This window comes from Maylandia zebra, linkage group LG23 (assembly GCF_041146795.1).
Source record: "Maylandia zebra isolate NMK-2024a linkage group LG23, Mzebra_GT3a, whole genome shotgun sequence".
NCBI classification, from domain to species: domain Eukaryota; kingdom Metazoa; phylum Chordata; class Actinopteri; order Cichliformes; family Cichlidae; genus Maylandia; species Maylandia zebra.
This window is the reverse complement of record NC_135188.1, coordinates 10,031,001-10,045,235: the sequence shown is the minus strand read 5'-3', so window position 1 is coordinate 10,045,235 and position 14,235 is coordinate 10,031,001. Positions and strand designations below refer to the sequence as shown.

General features: G+C 39.7%; 1 protein-coding gene across 4 annotated transcripts in view; it reads right to left on the bottom strand.

The window, feature by feature from the left end:
- The window catches only part of LOC101478602 (cyclin-dependent kinase-like 5), a 50,046-nt gene extending 36,803 nt beyond the window's left edge, over positions 1 to 13,243 (bottom strand). For 3 of the 4 annotated variants that reach the window (XM_004557066.5, XM_004557070.5, XM_004557069.5), the window contains exons 1-3: positions 13,112 to 13,243; positions 10,911 to 11,132; positions 8,915 to 8,949 (exon numbers count right to left, since the gene is read on the bottom strand). In XM_004557066.5, the coding sequence (XP_004557123.1) occupies positions 8,915 to 8,949; positions 10,911 to 10,974 (99 nt within the window). In that variant the 5' untranslated portion in view covers positions 10,975 to 11,132; positions 13,112 to 13,243. Of the gene's footprint in view, positions 1 to 8,914; positions 8,950 to 10,910; positions 11,133 to 11,797; positions 12,691 to 13,111 lie in introns of those variants that run through there. The other variant, XM_004557067.6, reaches the window with a different exon arrangement.
- Positions 13,244 to 14,235: the final 992 nt, after the last annotated feature.

The window sequence follows — 14,235 nt, the reverse complement described above, 5'->3', positions numbered from 1 at the left end:
CCTGATGGGATGGGGGAACAGAAGAGACCGGAGACGCCCCAGAGAGGAGCTGTGTCTGTTTCTGCCAGCTAATTTTTAAAAAGTCCCAAAAGGAGTTTGTCTTGTCATCAGTTATATATAATTCCGTATTTTGTGATGAGTTTTTGTTTCTATTTTGATTTGAATTCAGTTTCATTTCAGTTTCTACAGCACATTTGTTTATTTTAGTTACATTTTTGTTTTAGTTCTGTTTTGTGAGTCTTTCTGAGTGATCCATGTTGTTTTTGTGTCCATGTGTTTCCTATGCAGTTCAGCCATGATGGAACCCAAATGATGGGACTTTTGTCATTCCCTCACATCCATCCTAGTAGTTTCAACAATTTAATGTCGGAATCTGCCGACATTTGTGAGTCCGTTGTGATTATTTTTCGTTATATTGAAAAGTTGATTGTTATTCTTTCACAGACAAATTGAAAAACTGCTGCAAAAAATAGCAGGAAGTGCAACAGTACTGAACAGGCCAATCACAGCAGTTGCGTCTGCGCCATGTAGCTATATTTCTACGACTAATGCCTGATTTAGACTTCTGCAGAAAATGAATGTCTTAACTTAACCCTACACTGTAACCTTCCACACCATTCAGCTGTTGCAGTCTTTGTTTTTAATTATTATAATGTGGAGGGTGTTTGCCAGGGTTAGGATTTAAGAAGTTTGTAATAAATGTTACAATATAAAAACAACACTCAGTGAAGGCACACATACTTCAATAAAGATGTGCTCCAAAGCCTCATCAGACTGGGTGTGTTGACAAATCTGGGCATATTTCATATAGACTAATGTAATTATTCGCTCACACTGCCCAGCTGTAGACATGTTTTATTTTATAAATAAAGTTTTATTGTTTCAAGTTCCATCACAGAGAGGAGAAGCTCCAATATGGAGAGCGGACAAGCTGAGTTTCTTTAGTTTCTTCAACCCCTGCACACACAGCATGAAATATTACTTAACTGAAAACAGCTTTGAATATCAATATTTGATTGATAGAAAGGTGCACAAGGTCCCAACATGACCCATGACATTTTTCTGAGTCATATATCGTTTGCATATGTCTTTGTTGTGAGAATGACTCATTTAAATTCACGTGAGTCTGACTGGAATCCAATTAAAGCATCGAGCTGACGCCGCTGCATTCAAGGGCCGTGACTTTTCATGTAGAAGGTCAATTTCTTTATAATTGACGAAAACAGATAATTCACTGCTTCTAACTGATTATTATTAAAGGAGACATGACCCTCCTGTCTATCTTTTACCTCTTTTTTGGTTTGATTGTCTTTAGAAATCAGTTCGTGGGTGTGTAGTATAAGAGATGTTCTCTGCTTAAACAAATATTCTGCACTGCTATGTTTAAATTCCTGCTTCCACAGTCCACACACTGTCGCGTGCTACAAAAACACCAGTGTACAAGGCCACGCAGAGGCCTTATCCAGGATTTAGATTAGCTTTCAGAGAGAAGCCTTTGTATTTGACTCAGATAAGTTTCAACAAAGAGTTTCATTTGTAAGTCACCCCGTCTCAGAGTTTAGTGGGAAGTCTTAAAACACAACACATGGCAAACAGAAAGTGTGTCACATGTTTATCCCCAGTTTTAACCATTTCTTCTTCCATTAAGGTTCTCAGTGATAGACTTCAATATAGTATGGGTATTTTATATATTAGACGCCAGTATGCACTAGACTGGTCTGATGACGTTAAGGTTTGCGGTTAAATATAACACATCACTCATTTAGAGCAAAAACACAAGCTCACGTGCAGTAATCATATGAACACTCGTCCATTAAACATTGTTGTGTGTGCGTGTGTCAGATGAGAGCCGCATGTGTGGGAGTTCGGTCTGTGATCTCCGTTGAGCAAACATACCTTTTTAACATGTGAGGTCAAAGTTGTGCAAGTTTCACTGGCAGTTTCCACTCCCAGTCCTGATATTCCCAGTTTCGTCAACAGTGTGAATAAACCTTATCGCCAAGTTCGAAATGTGCTTTTGCAAATTTACAGATTTTTAATTTTGAAGAAAAGATACAAATGATATGCAACCAATCAAAGTCCAGTAATAACTTAATTTTACTGTAGGCATTAAAGAATACAATCTTCTTATTGTCATTTATACAGATTAGAAAGCAAAAAGAATTTATGATGTGATATCAGTGTGTGAATGTGAGAGTGAATGAATAGTGGCATTGTAAAGCGCTTTGGGTGCCTTGAAAAGCGCTATATAAATGCAATCCATTATTATTATTAATTAATATTGGACTTAGTTTGTTAAGTTCACTTTTTAACTTATCGCTCAATCAGAGTAATTTGCTTACCCGAGCTTATCAACATGCTTTAATATCAGCTGAATATTACTAAAAGAATAATATCAAACTCATAGCGGTGGGGTTTTTGCACCCTGGAGTCACATCCAAACTTTTCTTTATGCACTTACTCTCACCATGAAACTGACCATGAATCAGAAACCTGACTTGTTAGTATTGAAGTATCATTATATAAATAAAATATTTAGTTACATTTCATTTATGTAATGCTAGTCATCTCAAGACATTTAAATATTGTCGGATTTTACTTCAGAACATATAGAGAAAACCCCACACTGCACTTGGAGATGGTGGGGAGGAAGAACTACTCTTCAACAGGAATAGACCTCAAACAAAACAATCCTTGCTGAGAAGCAGCAAGCCATCATGACTAGTAGTGGTATATAAACACATCAGAGATGAAAAGAGGGGACCCTGATTCTATAGCAACAGGGTCTCTTCCTGTTAAAAGGGAGTTCTTCTTCCTCACCATTTCCAAGTGTTTATTCTTAGATGACTGTCTGATTGTTGGGCTTTTTCCTCTTATATTGTAGGGTTTTCACTTACTATAAAAAGCATATTGAGATTACTGTTGTTAAAGCACTATATAAATAAAACTGAAGTGAAGTTAACATATTGACAGGTGTGTACGAGAGAGAGCAAAGGGAAGTTAATGATATGCAACAGAAGAAAAAATGAGTTTGAAGTGAAAAAAGAGGAGTGGAGAAAAAGTGCTACATCAAGCTGCTCAATATCCACCGACTGATAAAGAGACAGACATAACGTGACAACACAAACAGTTCATAGTTCTTTTTTTTTTTACTTTTAGTTCTAGATTTAACTTCTTCATAACTACCAAGAACTGACTCAAATCTATATACCAGGACTAAAGAGTGGCTCAATAGAGGAGCTCTGGAAACCTCCCACACCTTTCCCACATCAGTCATCAGATCAAGTTTCATTCATTATAACTATTTCTGTCACTTTTGGTCTGAACTGTCAACCTCAGTTAAATGACTATTGTTTCACACTAGCTTTTTACATACACCTTGAAGAGTGGCCTTTCTGGACAGCTATAAAAGCCTATCCCTTGTGTAACTGTTGGATAAAACATCATAGAAATGCATTTTCAAACACACGTCTGTCTCAAGCCTCCGCAGCTCACATAGGTCACACCTCAAGGGCAGTCACAAAAATCATTGTGTGCAGAAAATGTGCATTTTGGTAAAAAAAAAAAAAAATAATCGGTTTCAGCTTGAACCTTTAAAGCTTAAAAAAACAGCTGCACTGTGACATCTTTTAAGCGACATCAGCGTGATTAAGCCTCTTAATTAGCTTACAATAAATTAGCATAATTCATAGGGCTTTATCAAGCATCAGCAGGCAAGAGAAAAAGTCCTGAAGCATCCTCGTGGCTCACTTGGCAAAAGGTGGATCTGTAGCTGCGGCATCCATGAATCTGGTAGCCCCCTCATTTCCTCACACCATGATGATGGGCTGCATTCCCAAAAGAGTGGCCAAAAATGAATTAGTGAACCCAGGCGTGTTCTTACGGTTATCTATTTAAATCGACAAGAAAATAATAACAAAGGAGCCAGAAGTACAAGACAAAAGCTCCTCTGTGTCTCTGTGTGCTCAACCCTCTTGACACAGCAGCATGTTGCAGTTTTACTCTGAGCACTCTCTTTATCAAAAAGCTGTGGCAACATTTGGCAGAGCAGCAACAAGAGTGAGTGAAGCTGGAGAGTGCAAAAGCATTACTGAGAACAACTGGGTCCCTGTAAGGTATGAGGTGATTCTGTCGAGCCTATTTCAGTCGGGGCCACTATAGTCAAAAGAAGATTGTTATTTCCATCTGCAGTGATTTATATTTAGCTGTACGGCTCTGTTCTGAACCTTCCCGCCCTTCCACATGCATGCATGAAAAGCCTGCGGCGGAGAGCGGCAGCAAGAGCCCCACACAGAGCAGAGCAGGCATCAATGACAGCAGACATGACACTGATTAAATCAGACACAGCATGAAAAGGAGCAACTGTAGACAGGCTAAAGCAACTCAAAGATACCCATTATGCTCATTTCCAGCTTCAGGTTTTACTAGACCTGGACTCTACTAGGGTAGCTTTGCATGAATCACAGTTAAAAATAATCATTGCTTATTTCACACTGGGCCTTTAAATAGCCCTGCACTTCGTCCTCTGTTTAAAAAAAAAATTCTCCCCCTTTCTTCTCATTGGCCACCCCTCATAAGCATAAGGTTTAAGTAGCAGATGGGTGGAGCTGTGTGCCTGAGGTGACCATATTAGGGAAATCACCTCTCTCTGTCCTTTCCTGTACATACGCCCACCTCTTTATTTGAAAGTGTAGTGGCATATGCAGAACAGGAAATACGGTAATACGGTAATACGATAATAGGTTACTTTATATATCTTTTTTACTCGGTGGCGACTATGTAAACAGACTTCCTGCTCAGCATTTGCTGACATAGAAGTCAGCATTTGCTCACCGCTAATATCTGAAGAAAATTGCTCAAAGGTTGTTTATCTTAAACAAACAAGATCGGGTTAGGTTAAAAAAAATCCCACTAGTGATGTTGAGGACGTCTCAAAAACCCATTTAATATGATACACTTGGTTTTAAGGAGTTAATAAAGGTTTTTCAAATGTCAGGATAACTGACACAATGTTTACTTCAGCACATGTGCGCTTGTAGGAGTAAACCGCAGAATCGATCATGACAACTAGTCATTCGAATGTCCTACACAGTGTTTAGGATAATGTTCAAGACACATTAATGAAGTAAATGATCAACAATCTTTCGTAAAGAGACGCCAAAAGGATCACAAATCACGGTTATTAATATGATGAGGAAGCACGCAGTTATCACAATCGTGTAACAATGCCAGAGAAGCAAACATTCAGCATTAAGATCAAATCTTTTATCCCGTTTGTGTCTGCATAAATATTTAAGGAGAATAACTCTGCAAGAATAATAAATCATCCGCATATATTTATCTACTGCGAAAAACCCCTTTGCTGCTGCTACTGCTGACAATAAAATGATTACACCTGAATAAAAAAAAAAACAGTTATCTATGTCCTCCGCCTCCTCTCTGTACAACAACCAGCCCAGCTGACTCTTGAGGATCCTGTAATGTCGGGTGCACACACTGTAATCCGTCGCCTTTTCAAACACATTCTGATTATTGCGTAGAAACTGAATGCACGTTTCCCTATTTCCATCCCTCCTATATCTGGCCCCACGTCTTTCTCGGATCTAATTATTCCTGTTAAATACATGTACTGGGTAGTGCAAGTACAAAGGGGCGTGTCACTGGTGAAATAAATGTGTTTTGTGAGAATGAGCAGCTGCAGTGCCATATAAATGCAGCCATTTTCTCTGGTCAGTGCACTTCCCTGCCCATCCTCACAGCATCATCAAAGCCTTGCTAAGCTTATGTGTTTTTCCGCTTACACACACGTGTGTGTGCGAGTGCGTGAAGAGTGTGTTTGACACTGTGCCAGCCTCTGTGTGTATGCACACATAATTATGCAGCATAGATCTGTGAGTTAGCCCTTGAAAAAACATGCCAGTTCATTCACGCTAACAATACAATATTTTCCAGATGGCACAGGTCCACATTGATCTGCAGCCAGAGCATTTATCCTCCGGTGCTTTCACACATCAACCAATAAAGTCACCAGCAGAAATTCCATCAAAAATGCATATATTACTGAGTTTCTAACCAACAAAAGGCCCAGGCAATGTGTGACAAAATGTCAGGCTTCTGGGGGCTCGTTTGTTTCGAGAAATCATTTTTTACCAAATAATGATCTAATTAAAAATGCATTCCAAAAACGCTTTACCAACTAATGAAAATGCGTTTCGTGATGTAGCTCGTTAATATACACGTGTGTATTTTTACCCAAAGCACTATTATCGCATCACGAACAGAAAAACATGAGTCTCATTGAGGAACAATGCACTCGTATCTGAGAGTCACTAGAACGGCAAAATCTTCCGAGATCACGAGCATTCAGCCATTATTGGTTGATTAGCTCAACAGTTTCTACAGATCTGTGTCTTCAAAGCTAAACTGGAGGTAAGTAAGTATCATGTTGCAAGATGAATATTGTTACCTTACAAAGCTACATGTATTGCATCCAACAACTACACTTTCCTTTAGCTTAAGTTGAGATCCACCATCTCCTTCGTGGATTAATCAGGCTTTAACCCCCAAATGTTCCTCTACCAGCTAAACAATCATCATCTCTGCTTGATGTTTGTGTCATTAAATCCAAATTAAACCAATGTGTAAAATAAAATATAGAGTACAGAAGAATATCACTCTCAGGTATAATGTCTTCTGAGCAGAGCCGTACACGCAGACATCTGAGGACTATACCAAAATCAGCATTATTTTTTTAAAAACAAAGCTCTGATGAGGTTTAGGATAGAGCTACCTAAACCTTGTCAAAACTTCCTCCGTCTCTGATTAGGCAACATATCAGCCTGGCAGATGTACGCTGACGCTGAGCTTTATTTCATCCTGTTCTGATAAACTTTTGTTGCTGAATTTTGACGCTGACGGGTTTTCGCACAAATGAAGACAATACCGAGAGCGTTGCAGACAGCAGCCGCCATCTGTGGTGCGAACCTAACGGCGGTTTATTGATGTGAGTTCTGTTGTTCGAAAACGGAGACATTGGCATTTGCGAACGCCTCGGCCTGTGATCAATCAGTTTGAATAATATTTATATCCTCGCTTCTATTTTTCCTCCCTCAACATCAACCCTTTGTGTTGTTGTCTTTTTATTTTTGTTATAACATTTAAGCTAACTGCCTGGCATTAGACACCAGGCCACTGGATAAACAGAGTAATATCACTTCTGTAATAAACATGATAAAATGAAGGCAGATGCATGGTAATTGTAGAGCAAGTAAAAAAAACCTGCTGAGGATTTTGATAGGAGAGGCTGAGAAAGTGTTTTTGTCTCCTTCTTGCAGATCTCTGTAAGTAGGAGGTAGTTAGCCTCTCTTATTCATACTGGATTGCTGTCAATTCCTGGCACAGCCTCTTCCTCACATGGACTGAGATGACAAGGCTGTGTGCAGTGTGGGTCGTCTGCTATTTTTTTTTTTTTTGTGGTTGTTTTGATTTCCTTTTTCTTTTCCTAAAAATTAACTGCTTAAACAGAGTCTCCTTTATGTGAATAAAAAAATCTAAGTAGTGGAAGAAATGAATTTATCCTTCAAAGCAGATCTTGCTCTCCTGAGTGGAGACAAAAGGACTATAACCAGTTATCCAGCAGTCTGCAGGAGCATCTGTAACTGTAACCCAATGCGACAACAACACTAAACAAAAACGGTGCGACCAGGTTCGTGAGGAGTGCTTGCTCCTTTGGAAAACAAACACGATCTAGATCAGAAGTTCTCTGGGCCTGATTCAGATAGCCTTTATCTCTTTATCAGGCAAACCAACATTACCCTCTGACCACCACACTCAAAGGACAAGGCTGGTGCTCCACAAACAAGAGCAAACATGTATGAATCAGGTCCCTGGATTAGCTATACCGCTCATTTCAGTATAACATATAGTTACAAAAATATGACCCAAAATGTCCACTGTTGCTCCATTTTATCATGTTATACCATGCTTTAAAAAAACAAGCTAAAACCATATAAAAAGATGGGTCGTGGATGGGTCTTTAAGCATGGCAATGACCCAAAACATACTGCCAAGGCAACTAAAGAAGAAGTACATTAAGGTCATGGAGTGGCCTAGCTGGTCTCCAGACATCAACACTACAGAAAATATGTGGAGGGAGCTGAAGCTTCATGTTTCCAAGCAGCAGCCAAGAAACTGAAAGGAGTTAGAGAGTTTCTGTAAAGAAGGAAGCTGGTGACCTACTACAAGAAACCTCTCACCGTTGTGCAACAACAACAGTTTTTCTACCAAAGTACTAAGTTGTGTCATGTTTTGCTTGAGGATCAAATACTAATTTCCCTCAGCAACATGCAAATCAATGTATAACTTTTATATAACGTATTTTTTCCCTCAACTTTTGGTTAATATTCCCTCTCTCCATTAAAATGAAACTAGCATAAATACAAGAGACTGTTGATTTCTTTCTAAGTGAGCAAAAATCAAATAATTATTTACCCCATTGCACTTCTAAAGCAGATCAAGTATAATATTTAACTTCTTAAGAAAGAAATCATCACAGTACTGGTAGCTTTTTTGTAAATGTTACTTTAACAGAAGCAACGCAACTGTTCGACCATAAATTATACACATTTGTGCTCTAGTGAGTATTTACAGCAGTGTATGTGAGATTAGCTTGAGCCATAAAACACTGCCCCGGTTCACCGTAAGGAACAATCGAGTCACCAAGTGCAACAGCGTGACTCATTTATGTGTTTTTTACAGAAAACAACAGAGCTCCACAACACAGAGGAATAAGCACATTCTGGCTTTACTGTTAGTTTTTCATGAGTTTTGCTGACAAACATAAATCTTTTGCCCTTTAAAACTTTGTTTTTTCATATTGACAGTGTATTACAAACATAAATAATGTGAACCTTACCTTGTGTCGGCACTTCAGAACAACACCATAGGCACCTGAAACAGAAGCAAAAAGCAAGATTACTTTAATTTCCTTTACTGTTTATTCATCCATTCAGAGTAACTTTTTCTTTCAAGTAGAATCAATAACAGTAAATAATAAAACACAAAATCAGCTTGAAACTCTGTAATTAACATGCCACCATGATCTACAGCCATAAACAAACAAGGAGTATTACTCCAACTGAGAAGAGAAAAGCTTTTGAAATAACCCCTTCGAATGCTTCCTATATGTTCGCATGAACTACACATGAACTACACATGAACTAACCCCCCCCCCCCCCCCCCCCCCCCCCCCCCCACCTCCCCTTTATAAAAAGGACAGGTGGTCCAGAAAGTAGGACACAAGTGTTGGCAAGCTACTGTAGATCTGATGTTATCGACCCTGGCAGTCACACACATGCATCCCCCGAGGGTTCGAGAGGAATTCTTGGACCAAGCAGACATATGACGAATGGATCTGTGCTCCTTTACGAGAACATCAGTGCTGAGAAGTTATCTGCTCTACAGTCGAACACACTTTAAAGACTAAAGCTATGGGGTCTATGTATTATTTATACAACTGTAACAATTTTAACTTGTGTCTTTATTATTATTAATATAATCCAAGACTCAATTTCACCTCTTGAACGTGTAATTATCTTGGGTACGCGCCACCCAGAAGACAGTGGTGAGTAAGAAACGTGTAATAACACATCAAGCTATATGTTGGACTGAGGATGTGCTGTGCACATAGCATAACCACCATAACCATACACAACAGCATCCTTAAACTCTTGTTTATTTTCACTAAATCAGCCACCTTCAGCATCTTAGTTTGGCTTTAATCTTCACATGTACTTCCAGCGGTTCCAGCAAGCATGACCGCCACCAGTGAAAAATCCACTGACTAACAAGAAACCAAACTGGACAGGATTTTTTTGGTGTATGCAGCCTGGTTTCATGACAATTTAGGACATTTTGTATGTCATTAGTAAAGCAGGGACACATTAGCCACATCTCTTACCCCATTCCTACTAAATTAGTGCACAAAAAGCTGCAAAACGTGCCTGAAGTATTAAAAGATGGAAAATAATTTCTCCCGTTCATTTCCGTCCTTCAATGAAGAGCTGGAGATAACTGCACATAATTCAGTGTATTTTTAATTGCTGGGGTGAGCTGCATGCACTTAGCACTTAGTACTAAATCATTAACAAAACTGACTGACCTCAAGATCACTGAGGAAAAATCTATGATGTTGGGATCAAGCGGAGCATACAGTGCAATGAGTGCTACGACAGGAAACGGGGAGATGAGCAGGAAAATTTCTACAACTTTTACAGTTTAATGTGACACTAAAAGTGCTGACTTCCTTCCCAACTGGCGCATCATCGGACAGGCACGCAGCTTTTAAAATCCAGCTCGAGATTTCCCCGCGTCTTTCTGCCACGCATTATAAAACTTCTAAGACGTGGGAGTAGAAGAGTAAGGGTGTAAAAACTAGGACGTGTGGGTGGCCTCCCTTCAGGGCTACTGCCACTTTCTATCAACCAAGTAGCTCAAGGCAAAACAAAAGCCAGGAGAAGCATTTCAGGGGAATTTAACTATCACACAGCCATGCCCTGCTGATATTTACTACAATAAAGCAAAAGAAATCCCCAAACCACCACTTCATTTATCCAATAAGAACATGAAAGTATGAATCACATTAAAGCATCTAGCTTCAGTTTGTCACATTTAAATTCTTTTGGATAAATAAATATAAAACAGACGCCCTTGACCTTAATAAGCTGTAAAGGTCAGGCTTTTAATGGGCTTGTTCTGCAGGCAAATTGGTTAAAAACAATCAACCGATGGCTCACTAAAAAGCCATGCAAGTGTGCATGAAAGGCTGGACTGGACTAGTTCTTACTATCTACTGCAGACTGAAAAACAATCGCACAAAACAGGCTTTTCAGCAAGTAAATGACCGCACTTACCTTCACCCACAATCCCAAGGACTTCAAATTTATTCATTACATCACCAAGGTCAGGGATCTTCATGAAGTCAAAAGGTATGCTGTGTGAGGTGGGTGGAGCTCAGGCTCGGGGGCCCCGGCTACAGGACTGCATGAGTCGGCCAGCTGTCGGCTCCTGAGAGGCGAACGCCTGATGTAAGCCATAATATCCGTCACATGCCTCCGTCAGTGCCTCGTCTTCACCTGCAGGAAAACAATGCACCAAATCAAAATAGATAAAGAGCCCTCTTAGCTCAGAGTTAAAAGAAAATCTACCGATACTGAATTCACGAAAGCTTGAGAAAAAATGAATCTGTGTCACAAAACTAGCAATCCTTTAGTTAAAGGGTGATTCCTGCTTTGTATAGGTCCCTTTTATTAAGCTGGAGGAGTTTAGAAAGGGTGACTAGAAAGAACAATAATCAAAATGGGTGAAGCAGGGGCTGAAATGTCCCAACTTTTGGTCCCTATTAAAATAAAAAAGCAGGATCCAATTCCCAGAAAGCAGTTTAATACAATCTATCACTCGTCCTCCTTTGCCTGCACGCCCTCATTTCTCGATCTCCATGCCCACATTTTTAAAACACAGGCTTTCTCCCAGCTAATTGATATCTTCAGCTTTACTAAAGATAACCCTGATCATATCACAAGGGTTATTTTCTCAAGACTTGACGAAGCTCCTCTAGAGCCACAGAAGACACTGCACAAGGGTATTAACAGCCTGTGCAGGCTCCACATACCGAGCGAATAGACGCGAATGTGTGAAATCAGTGGACTGTCTCGTCAGTATAAATTAAGTAAATAAAAAGGTTCCATATTATAGTTTACAGAACCTGATGAAAATGATGGTGAAAATAGTAAATTCCTACCTGTTTAGAGAGAGTGAAAGGGCACCGCACGCATTTTGAACGTGATCAAAGGATTTCCTCTGGTATCCACACACTCTTTATTGAATCAGATAAGACTCCAGATACCACTTTCTCCATTTCATCTTCTCCTAGCTGGAAAGCTCAAGGACTTGTGTAGCCTACACACACACTCACACACACACTTGCAATCTCCTACAGAGCTGTGGGCACAGGAGCTGCTCATCACTATGCAAAAACCTCGGCACCAAAATAAACTGAGTCTCCCTGAACACCAAATATCGCTGTGTGGTCTGTTACTCCCTTATCTTACTCAGCAGCAAACCCTCAACTGTAGGCTAAACTCAAACACTTTTCACCTCGCAGAAAATGCCTTTTATTTTTCACTCATGAGTGTGTTTCTGTGCTTCCTTTGGTCCATTTCAGCTTGCAGCCTACATGAGGTGGCATGCAAGCCTATTGTTTTTCCCAAGCAGATTTTTGCCAACTAACCCACCAGGCCCACTCCTGGAAGGATAATATGATCAGGAATGCACAGTGCATGGCTGTAGATCGTATATTTTGTCTCTATCAACAGCATGACTCATGCGTGGTGCGTGGAATTGAAAATGCAGAACCTCCAAAATCTCTTCATATGATCAGTGCACTAGTATTTATGCAGAATTGTGTCTTTCTGATGATTAAAATTTGACAAAGTGGTGGAAATTTGTAGAAAAAACAACAACAACAACAACAACAACAACAAAGGGATCCATCTAACAACGTCACTCAGGTTTAGAGTAACGTGATTTTTTTGGGTTAATTGCACACAATTACGCAAACAACAATAGACACAAGTTTAAATTTAAGATAAAATTATGGTTGAAAAAAGGAAAAGAAATTTACTGCTGTTTATGTAAAAATCTCACCTGCATTTGTGGTGTTGCTTCTTATAACAAGTCTCTCACATTCTTAACAGCTACAAAGGTGAAATGTAGCTGTCACAAATCATCATTTTTAACTGTAGCCTGTGTATCTAATTGTGTATATATGCACATATGTATGCGTGTGCGTGTGTGAGAGAGACAGGGAGCTATGACTGCCCACAGACTGACTGTAGCGCCCACATTTTTAATGCAGAGCAACAGCAAACCCAACAAGTCAAACATATGAAGCCAACTTAACAGAAATTAACAGTTTTTTTCCCTAGTTGTTGTTGAACCAGCTGATTCAGAAAACATGCATAACAAACCTCCCGCCTGCCTTAACACATAAGAGATCCGAGTCACCCTCGCAGGTTAAGTGTTACCCAAGTAAAGATAAAAAAAAACTACTCACTCAGTCACTGTTTTTGGGGAAAAACGATGGAAACAGGCCCATATAAATATATCCACCCACCAACGACGTTATTTTCATTGCAGCAGGCAGCTACAGTAACTGGATCGTGCGGTTGACAAGCTCCGAGCCCATCGCCAGGCAACAGTTCGAGCGACGTGACAGCGGCCAATGAAAATGCTCGGAACTGTTGTTTATTCCAACTCCCCCTTAGTTTCAGCCAATTACAGCACAGATGGCTTCCGGAGAGAGGGGGGGGCGAGGGGAGGGTTGCTGAAAACTGTGTTGCGGTCTGAGGGTGTTTGGTATGAAGGTGGGATATTATTGTTCTAATTTCTCAATTACATAATTCTGGCAAATCACACCCCGCGTTCAAATATGACAACATAATTTAGCTAAAGGCCACTCCAAAGTACATAAAGAGGCAGAAAGATTGCCTTTTAAGGATGTTCTGATGTAAGGTGTATACACAAGCTACATTAGAGAGGAGTAAGTGCCTTGCTTAAGGGTAAGGGTAAAAACTGGACAAAACTACAAGAGAGAGTAAGTACACGTTAATGGTGTGTAATAGTGGGATATAAATGCATCAGGGAGTGAATGAGCCATAAATTGAGACTCCCAGCTGCAGTCTCAAAACTTAGAGTGGAATGTGAAGAAACTGCTGTGACTTTATATCCAAATCGTGTGCATTGTTTTCAAGAGAAATCCACTGTAGCTAAACACAGGCTGGGCTGCACTTTTTGCAATGCCAATTTTCACCACTAGGTGGTGCAGTGAGCCAGTAGAACTTATTAATTTAATTACTTATTTAATCGGTAAAGTCATGAAGAACACATTCTTAGTTAAAATGATAGGATGTGGAAAGGAAAAGATTCACGATTCAAGATTCATTATAAAGCCTGTCAACAGAATCTGCAGCAAAGGTACTTTACAGGTATTGTATTTTTCGGACCATAAGGCGCACCGGATTATAAGGCGCATTAAGCGAAACAAAACAGTCAGATAAGTCAAACTTTACTCAACTCATTGTTCTTGCTTCCTCCACTTCCGTACCATTGATTCATTAATGTTAAATTCTCCAGCAGGTACTCTATTCCAATGTTGTTGCAATATATTAATGACCAACC